The 10,004-nt window shown below is 59.7% G+C and overlaps 1 protein-coding gene across 2 annotated transcripts; it reads left to right on the top strand.

The window, feature by feature from the left end:
* Positions 1–1,625: 1,625 nt before the first annotated feature.
* On the top strand, positions 1,626–7,251 carry UBALD2 (UBA like domain containing 2). Of its 2 annotated transcripts, none has more exons than XM_067715841.1 (3): positions 1,626–2,008; positions 2,396–2,458; positions 6,096–7,251. In XM_067715841.1, the coding sequence occupies exons 1-3, from the start codon at positions 1,889–1,891 to the stop codon at positions 6,414–6,416; spliced, it is 504 nt and encodes a 167-aa protein (XP_067571942.1). In that variant the 5' UTR covers positions 1,626–1,888; the 3' UTR covers positions 6,417–7,251. The 2 variants fall into 2 exon arrangements, with proteins under 2 accessions (XP_067571942.1, XP_067571943.1); XM_067715842.1 differs by having other exon boundaries at positions 1,634–2,008; positions 6,099–7,251.
* Positions 7,252–10,004: the final 2,753 nt, after the last annotated feature.

The raw sequence follows: 10,004 nt of genomic DNA, 5'->3' as shown, positions 1-10,004 counted from the left end.
TTTTTTTGCGGTACGCGGGCCTCTCACTGTTGCAGCCTCTCCCGTTGCGGAGCACAGGCTCCGGACGCGCAGGCTCAGCGGCCATGGCTCACGGGCCCAGCCACCCTGCGGCATGTGGGATCCTCCCGGACCGGGGCACGAACCCGCGTCCCCTGCATCGGCAGGCAGACTCTCAACCACTGTGCCACCAGGGAAGCCCTGGATACTCATTTTTGATTTCACCTTGCAATTACTGGAAGGGAAGGGCTGCAAGCTGTACTTGACTCTCTAGTCACACTCCAGTTCTCAGCCCGTGAGCGCTTGGGGGTGGCCAAGTGCAATTACGGGAAGAGAAATGGGTCTTTTGGCCTCGGCAAAAAAGCTGACTCCTGCCCGTTCAAAACAAACAAGAAACAAACAAACAAAAAGACTAACTAAATGGGACAAACTCATTATAGTGCCTGAGGCTGTTTTTCATCAGAACATAAACACTGGGTGTAACTTTTTCCTATTTATATTCTGTTTTGTTACATGGTTAAGTTTTCTTAGATGGAGAGTTAAATCCACTTTAGGCAAAGTCAAAATAGAACTTGCTTGCTTTCTTCTTAGCCTCCCGTTCTGAAGACTCTTAACTAATTATTATATACTCTTCGACTGGTATTTCAGATCCAGAACTTACTAAGTTTTTTAGAAACAGAAATTCTAACAGTGAATTCCTAGCAATGTTTACCTTCCTAAACTCTCTGGCCTTTCTTCTGTATGCTTAAACTCCTAGTTCTTTCCCCACCCGCACAAATCCCAAGCACAAACCTTGAAGGTTAAATCCTAATCCAGAAGATGGAAGCTCGGTGCATATAAATAAACTTTGTTTTTAAATGTCAAGGGTTGAGAGCCGGTACATGTATAGAAACAAATTAAAGTTTCAGTTAGGCCAATCAATTTAAGGAAAAACAGTTTTTTAGCTTGGAATATTAGTGTCTGAGAAAGTCTCGTTTCCCCCTTGCAATTGTATTTATAGTGTACATTAACAGCAATTTTCGTCTTCAGAGAGCCAAGTTTTTGTCCTAAAAACGTAGGGAAAGACTATTGGGCTCTTGGGGTGGGTAGCGGCTGGAAGGAGGCATGAAGTGGGTACGTTACATTTCAATAAAAAGCTTAAAAAAAAAAAAGTAGAGCAGCTTGAAAGTTTTAAAAAAAATAAACAATTTTGAGAGTTGAGCAGCTGCAAAGTCTCTGTCTGTTTTCTATTTTGATCATTCTGTTTCTCGAGATGACCACATCTTTCAGAGGAAGTGAGTCAAAGCCACTCTGTCTTGCTTTTCCAGCTGAGCATGTTCAGTTTCAATGAAGTAATGAATGAACTTGGCTGCACCACCCCCAAGCCTACAACAGCAAACAGAGGGGCCTCGGCCAATCAGCAGGCACTCAAGGTTTTCAAGTTGAGTTCAAACAGGTCCAAGGGAGACCAATCAGCGCGCGCGGCTCCTCCCCAGACGCCGGGCCGTGGCCAATCATGAGCCAGGACGAGCCAAAACACAGCGTCCGGCCAATACCGGGGAGCCCCACGGCGCCGACGTCCGCCAATGGGCGCGGCCAGGCAGAAAGAGAAACAGTGCGGGCCCGCAGGCCGCAGGATTCGAATCGAACGTCTGCCAGGGAGCCGGGCGCCGGCCGAGCGGCGCGGGCCAATCAGCGGCGGCGGCTCGCGGCCCCCGAACGTTGGGACACCCGGCCCCGCCCCGCACTGTTGTTTGTGGTGTCGGCCGGCCGCGCGAGCCGGACCACAACACTCGCCCGGCGGGCGGCGGGGCGGGCGAGGGTCCGGAGGCCGCGGGCGGCGGCGAGCGCGAGCCGAGGGCGGCCAGCCTCCCGCGGCCGCCGATCCCGGGAGGGGGCGCCGGCCGGAGCCATGTCGGTGAACATGGATGAGTTGCGGCACCAGGTCATGATCAACCAGTTCGTGCTGGCCGCAGGCTGCGCGGCCGACCAGGCGAAGCAGCTGCTGCAGGCGGCCCACTGGCAGTTCGAGGTGCGTGCGGGCCGAGCTAGCGAGTGCTCCCGGCCGGCCCCGCTCCCCGGCCGCCGGCACTGGGGCAGAGGCGCAGGCCGGGGCGGCCGGCCGCGCGCCACGGAAGGGGGTGGGGGGAGGGAAGCTCTATTTATATCGCCCCGTCAGGCGCTCAGTGACCTCGTGGTCTCGCGTGGGGCGCGGGGCCCTGCCGCCCTGTACCTCCGCGCGCGGCCCGGGGACGTCCCCTCGAGCGACGCGGGCCGGCTGTCCGAGGGGTCGGGCCCGGCGGCCCGAGCGCGGCGCCGCGGACACTGCGGATGAGACCGGCCGGTGGGGCAGGGCCGGCCGGTGGGCTTCCTGCCCCGTCCCCGTTAACCGCCGCCCTGCCGCTATGTTTGTCCGCAGACCGCCCTGAGCACGTTTTTCCAAGAAACCAACATTCCCAACAGCCACCACCACCACCAGATGGTAAGTGTGGCCGGGCTCCGGCGGGAGGGCCGGCGGGCTGGAGGGTCGGCTTCGCCGCGGCCGCAGCCCACCCGGGCGGCCGAGGGCGCGGGCCGGGGGCCGCTGTCAGGCGCCGACGGTGACAGCCATGTTGCCGGGGAGCGCCGAGCCGCGATGTAAACAAAGAGCCAAAATGTCTTCCAGGAAAGAGCGGCTCCCGGGGCCGGCTGGCTCGCCCAAGTTTGCAGTCAGGCCTCCTGGGCTGCTGTAGTTCGACCTGAGGCCTTGTGCTCGGCGCTCCCCCTGGGCCAGGGGCTAGGAGGGCGGCGAGGGTGGCCGGCGGAGTAGCCGGCTGGCAGGGAGTGGGGAGGGGGGCTCGGACGACAACTAGACGTCGGGGGAACCCGGGCCGAGTGAAGGGCCCCGAGGGGACTGAGACCTGGAATGTCTGTCTATATGGAGCAGCCGTCTTGCTGTTGGAGTGGCAGCCCCCCATGCAGACAACCCAGCTCTGCAGAGAACAGGAAAGGGATAAATCCACCCTGGCCTGGGAGCTGGGCTCCCCCCAGAGAGTTATGTTCACTCTTTCCTGTTCATGGAAAAAGACCTACCCTGAGCGTGGAAGACTTACAGATTTTTGACAAGATAAACCAAGAATGCGTTTAATCTCAGTAGGTGAAGATACATAAAACACAGGAAACAGAAGTGGTTCAGGCCTGGATTTGCTTTCGTCTCTTTTGCAAGCTGGCCCCAGGCCTGGGCCTTTGCCCTCCTGCCCTGCTTTCCACAGGCATAGGACATCCCTTTCACTTTAGAGGATTGAATGCCTTCTCTACCTCTCTAGTTACCTATTAGCCCTGCTGGTGGGGGGAGGGCCTCAAGATAGGGATTGTAAAACATGATTCCCCAGGAGATCTGTTATGGCTTCTGGAGTACATTTTTGGCATTTTGGTGTCCTTGCCCGTGGCTCCCTTCTCAGAGCTGCTGCCTTGCCTGGAGAAGCTGCAAATGGTTCCTCTGCTGTGTCTTGTCTTTGGCGCTCTGTATTCATCTAGTTGCAAAGGACAAGTAGAGGGGGTCTGTTTTGACCCTTTTAACCAGCTTTTCTCTTGGAATAGCCCATGCTATTTGTATAAATCAAAAAACAAAACTGCATCGGAATATGATGAGAATTATGCTGGCTGCAGGGCTGTGGCAGTTGAGGCTGGGCTCTTGGTAAACCCAAGAGGGGTTCATCTCCAGGGGACCCTCCCCTGTACCGGACCGTGGGAAGCTCGGGTGTGAGCCTGGAGCTTGCCTCTGTCTTGCCTCCGTCTCCTCCTAAAGGGGCCTTGAGGTTTGCTCCACCAACTGTGGTCGTTTCAAAAGGCCCAGGCTTCCAGCACAGCCACTCTGTGCTGCCCTGAACAGAGGGGCTCGCCCCCGAGAGCTGGGACTGATGGTCCTTTTAGGTTCTGTTGCTCCTTCCCTGCAAATCCTGAGGGACTGTCATCTTTTTGAAGCTTCCCTCAAGGGCTGTGGCTGGTTTTTTAATAGACATTATGATCAGTGTATCCATGAGAACGCCATCCCTGCCCTCAAGGAGTTGGTAATTTTTTTTAGAGATAATATAAATCGAAGGAAAATGTTAGATTAAAAATACCAGAAGTGACCCAGGCCAAGAGCTGCTGATAAATGGTTGTCCCATAGATGACTGTACCTACACAGTCGGAGGCATCTTCCTAGATAAGGGAGGGCTCCTGGGTTAGATGGGGAAGGGCCGGGAAGAGGAGGAAGACACTGGATGCGAAGCAGTAGGACGTTAGCGGGGTGCAGTGGACGCTGGGTGTGCTTGAGAGCTGGAAAGTTCCATCCACAGCTATTAGAAGCAGAGCTGGAGGGACTTCTACAGGACCTGGTCCGAACCCCTGGTTTTATAGAAGTAGAGAGAAACTCCAGAGAGGTTAAGGGACTTGCCCGAGCTCACACAGGCAGGTGGGCACAGGCCTGCCCCGGATCCAGGCCGCTGCCGCTGTCGGGGGCCGGGGGCAGGGTGGCTGCCGAGGAGACAGGCTCCACTGGCTCGGTGAACTGGGGAAGTCGGTCACGATGCTGTGATGCAATTGGCCTGTCCCCCCCAACCCCCCATTCATTGTTTCCTGCTGCCGAGAAGTCAGCCCTGGGGGGGGGGGGCGGGGGCGGGGAGGAGTGAAGGGAGGAGGGAAATGGTCTGGGTGGGGCCAGGCCGGGTCCTGTGGCCTCCCTGGAGAGGACGCTGGTTGGAGCGCCCCAGCTGCCGATGTGGAGCCGGCCCAGTTCATCAGAGGGGGTTTGCCCCCCTCCCGTGGGCCTGTCCTCCTTCTGGGCTGGGGTTTAATTGCAGAGCTGTGGAAGCTCCCGGGACAGAGCCCTGGGAGCAAGGCGAGGAGCCCTAGAATCGTGCTCCCTGAGCCCTCTGCCTGGGGGAGGGGCCGGTGTTGCTAAAATTAGGAGAAATTCAAAGAAGGGCTCCCGTGGCTTCCTGGGAAAGGGAGAAGCTGCTGCGGGGTCAGAACTGGCTTTGGGCAGGCCTTGTTCTCTGCCGCCTGTTCCCTGCACCCTGGTGAAGTGCTCGGGGGGGGGGGGGTGGCACCCCATGCCCCCCACGCCACAGGGCTGGGAGGCCTGCGGTCCCCGCTGTTTGCAGGGAGGCTGCCAGTTACCGCCCAGCAGCCCAGCCCCTGCCCTTCCTGGCTGGGGTCCCTGCTCAGGGTAGTGGCAGAAGACAGCAGATGCTGGGATGTTTGCAGCTGCCCTCACAAAGCGGGCTGAGAGGGGCTGAGCGGACCGAGACACTGGCAGCATCTGGCCAAGGGCAGCCTGCTGGGAGACGCCGGTTTTTGTCCTCGGGGAGCCCAGGCATGAAGTTGCACTTGACTCTTAAGTGCAGAGTGGGGCTGGGTAGAGGTTAAGAGCTTGGGCCTGCAGACCTGGGAGCCCCGGGATTCGGGCTTCTCAACTTGTGCCCTGCAGCGGTGTGTTTTTGGTCCAGTGACCTGAGCTCTGGGCCTCAGTTTCCTCATCTGTAACCGAGAAGACCATCAGAATGACCTAGCACCCTGGTGAGGAGTGAGAGCGCGCAGGCTGAGGCCCCGAGGCCCGCTGGCTGGCGCTGTGGATGTGGAACGGACCCAAGCACCTAGCAAGTGCAGCCTCCCCGGGGTTGGCATAGGAGGGAGATCCTGGATCTGGCCGCCTTCCCTTGGCTAACAACCTCGGAACGTCTGAGGGCGGATTATTGAGGAGCCAGCTGGTTTCTCACCCAGGGTGAGGCGCTCAGCAGCGGTGTCCTGGGCTGCCTCCCTTGTCCTGGCTTCAATCTGACACCCTAGCTTCTGCCGGAATTAACCATCTACTTCTGACACTCAGAGCGTCATTCCCAAACATCAGGAAACACTCTTTGGTTTTGACAAAAATTGTAGGAGTCTGCCCCCGGTTTTCTGTTTTTATTGGCTCAGGGTGCAAGGAGTGCTTTTGTCCTGCTGAAACCGCTTATGGACTGAAAAACGGGGAGGAAGGAGGGCCCAGTGTGGGTGAGCCCCGTGGGAAGGCTCTATAGACCCGCAGACAGTGGCCTGGGATCGGGGCGGCGGGTGGGGGCGGTGCAGGCAGCCCTCGCAACCCCAGTGTTCTCTCCCAGCAGATGTGCACCCCGAGCAACACACCTGCCACGCCGCCCAACTTTCCCGACGCGCTGGCCATGTTCTCCAAGCTTCGCGCCTCCGAGGGCCTGCAGAACAACAACGGCCCCATGACCGCGGTGGCCTGCTCCCCCCCGGCAAGCTTCAGCCCCTTCTGGGCCTCGTCCCCGCCCAGCCACCAGGCCGCCTGGATCCCACCCTCCTCCCCCACGGCCCACAGCTTCCACCATCTCCACCACCCGCAGCCCACGTGGCCGCCCGGAGCACAGCAGGGGGGCACCCAGCAGAAAGCCGTGGCTGCGATGGATGGCCAGAGATGAGACTGGATGCCGCCGGGCGCTGGGCTGGAGCTGGGGGCAGTCCAGGGTCGTGGGGACACAGGAGGGCCGGGGCGGGGTGGGGGGAGCTGGGGCGGGCGGGGTTTCCTGAAGATCGCACTGGAAGATTTTATAAGAGAATTTTTGTGGGTGGAGGGGACAGTAAACTTCCTGAGCCACTTGGGTCCTTCAGGAGTTTTCAGGCAAGTTTTTTTTCTCTTTTTAATATATAACTATAATATATATATGAATATATAAAAGTAACTAATGTGTGTGAGAACGGGGCTGGCTGACGGGTGTTGGGTCAGTGGGGAAGGGCCAGAGAAGCCTCCCCTTGGGCCAGCACCCCGTCCTCCACCCCGGTCCCGGGCGCAGGTGCTTGGAAGCCAGGTGGTGTGATCCTGCAGTCACGAGGTGTCTGCCGGCTGCCTCCTCTCAAAGGCCACACCTTCTGGAATCAGGAGAAGGACCACCACCTCTCCACTCCACGTGATGGCGGCAGGAGGGGTGCGCCGGCTGGGTGAAGGTGTGGGCCCTCTTCGCCGTCCTGAGGCTCTCCCCACCCCCAGCCAGTGGCTCTCCAGCTCTTGTCGCCTCTCCCGGTGTCACCCCTGTCTCCATCTAGGTGTGCAGGGCTTGTGCGGGACTTTAAGAGCCAACTGGGGTCAGAGGCCCGGGCTCGGCCAGTGGGCTTGACCCCCGTAGCTGCCCTGCCTCTTCCACCGTGCAGCCCAGCCGCGGACAACAGAGTGGAGAGCTTGCCTTTGGATTTAGTTCCCAAATCAGTCATCTCACCAGGGTGAAATTTTAATTTAAAACTTAAAAGAGACTTTTCTAACTTGCCTGGTTTGCGGTGCCTTTCTTTACCTTGGTGTGGAGAGCGTGCTCCTTGGGCAGAGGGGTGGTGAGGCTCTCGGCTGTGCTGTGGTTGGGGGACCAGCTCCATTGCCACGTGGCGGGTCTGGACGCTCTGATAAGGGGCATCCTAGCCAGGGGGCCACGTGACAGGCTGGATCCGGTTGTGCGTGGGGAGGAGGGGAAGGACAGGTCCTGGCTTGGTTACGGTAACCCTCTCCCTTGGCTCTCGCCACCGTGCAGCCCACCGCAGGCTAGGCCTCAGCCCTGGAGCCCCTGTCTTTGCCTGCAGTGGGGGAGCTGCCTCCCCGCCTGGGGGCCCAATGGCAGCCCCACGCTTCTGCTTGTTCCCCCAGGCGCTTGCCGCTGGACCTGTCTCTGCTGTCCCTGCCCTCAGCCTCCTTTGGGGTAACCTGTCCCCATGTGCATGTTGTGTGGCCCTGTCCCAAAGGTCAACCGAGGCGATCAGGGAGCCACAGAGACTGGGTGGGTCCCCAAGAGGACTGGCTTCCTTTCCCTTCCCCCCTTCGCTCGGCCTTCAGGCGCTGGAATGGAAGCAGCAGTGATGGCAGCTGGGCTCTTCTCAGATTCCAGCGCAGGTGGCCAGGTGCGTGAGGAGCTTGTCCGCCCAATTGGAGGAGTGGGTGGCTGGCCCCAGGGTTGGGATTCCTCCTGAGCCCCCTGCCCCCCACAAAAAACAAACCCCTTTAACATGTGTGAGTGGGCTCGTTCCCTCCCTCTCTCAGCAGCCCGGGCACTGCTGTTGATCAGGACTGCGGGGCCTGGAGGTTCAGGCCCAACGTGCAGTGACACTTGGGAAGGGCCCCACCTGGCAAGCCAGCCCGTGCTGCTCCTGGGCCTCGTGTGTCTTCACAAGGTCACCTGTGGGGCCGCCCCTGCAGGGGTGGAGAACTGGGGACGCAGCTGTCCTTGGTCCCTCTGCATGTGATCATGTACTTTGAAGCTGGGTTTGTCGTTTCAGTTTTGTTTCCTCCTTGGAAACCTGTGAGACTCCTCCCACCCGCACCCCTCACTCTGCCCACCTGTGCTTTCCCAGGCTGGAAGGGGAAGGCCCCTCGTGGGCACGTGGGCGGTCAGTGCTGGGCGGCCTGGGTGAGCGTAGGCAGGCGGGTCCAGGTGCGGGGAGGCAGGGGTGGCCTGGGCTGCTTGGGGAATGTCACCCCTCATCCTTTCCGGGGCATCGGGGAGGCCTGGCTGCCGCTCCTCCCTTCCAAGCTGGTGAGTTTGGATTCTAGAGCAGGGACACTGAGCCAGTGACCTGACATTTCTCAGGCAGGAGCAGAGGAGGCCTGGGCCTGGCCCTGCCGCCCCTTGCAGAGAAAAGGGTGTGGGGGTGTGGGCGGTGCCAACTGGGACCCCAGCGTTCAACAGTGAACGGGATCTCAGCAGATGGGGAGAGATGGGGGATGCCCCTTCCCGCAGGGAGCGCCTGCCCCACCCATGACACCCCAGCCAACTCCACCCTCCTGTGCCCACAGGGGGATGAGGGAGAAACCCTTTTCTCGGTTACTTCCTGCTACACTTTCCTGTGTGACTCTGTCATCCCTCAATTCACACCCTGAAGCAGCCCTCTTACTGGGCCCAGACATCCCTTTCCCATGTCAGAGGGGACTGGGGGTGGTGGGGGGGAGGGAGGGAACCCCACCTTGGAAGAGGGAGCTGCTGAGAACAGATCTGAAGGCAGAAAACTGCTTCCATGACTGCAGAGGCCTCCGTCCGGGTGCGGGGCAGCACTCCCTTGTCCCTGGGGCTTTGGGGACGCGCTTGTCCCTTACAGTTGACTTGGGGGACAGCAGTGAGCCCTCTGGCCTGTTTGGGGTGACACTGAAGCAGGGCAAGGGCCAGGCCTCAAGACCCCCTGGCAAATGCCAGGCACACTTCTGCTCTATCTTCCTGGGGAGGGGTGGGGAAGGGAGGGGAATAGGGACATGACCTAGCCCTGGCGGCCCCTGGGTCTGCGCCCCTCCTGCGTCTGCAGCAGGCACTCAAGGGTAAGCCACAGAGGACAGCAAACGGGAACCTTCCCAGGTGCTGGTGGCACTGCTCCCCCCCAGGATGTGCCAGGAGCCTCCCTGCCAGCAGCAGGAGGGCTGCCACCCTTACCTTTGCTCCAAGATACACAAGGTACAGCTCGTACACAAGGAACAGCTCAAGCACAGACATGAAGCTCCCAACCTCACCAGAGTGCCCTGGACAGCCTCCCCAGATGGAAGGCAGTGCCAGTGCCAGAGAAGGCCACAGCACCGGGTCCAGCTGGGGTCAGGAGAGGGCAGACCGCTTGCAGGCCCGCCAGTCCCCGGAGCCTGGGGTCTGGCCTGTGCTGCCTCTTCCTGGCCCTGGGTCCAACACTCAGCCCTCTCGAAGCCCTGGCACCCTCAGAGAACAGCTCAACCTGTTTGGGGGCCATGGCCTAATGGTCAGGCTGCAAGAGGTCTGCCATCCGACCTGCAGCGGCCCCTGCCTCTCACTCCACCTTCCTGAGCCAGGACCAGAGAAGCTGCAAGGCCCCAAGCTTTCTCCTAAACATTTATTTATAGCTCTGCTCAGCCTGGCCCCGGGGTGGGCTCCTCGAGCCCCTCCCCAGGAGGCGCGTCCACATGCATCTCCAGCCCCGCTGGCAGGTTTGTCATCTCACTGGGCAGGTGAGCTGTATTCGGCTGGGAGAGGCGCCCCTCGGTGGAGACGGGTCTGTCTTTCCGTTGAAGAGAAGAATGT

This window comes from Pseudorca crassidens, chromosome 19, assembly GCF_039906515.1.
Source record: "Pseudorca crassidens isolate mPseCra1 chromosome 19, mPseCra1.hap1, whole genome shotgun sequence".
Lineage (NCBI taxonomy): Eukaryota > Metazoa > Chordata > Mammalia > Artiodactyla > Delphinidae > Pseudorca > Pseudorca crassidens.
This window is presented reverse-complemented; position numbering and strand designations above follow the sequence as displayed.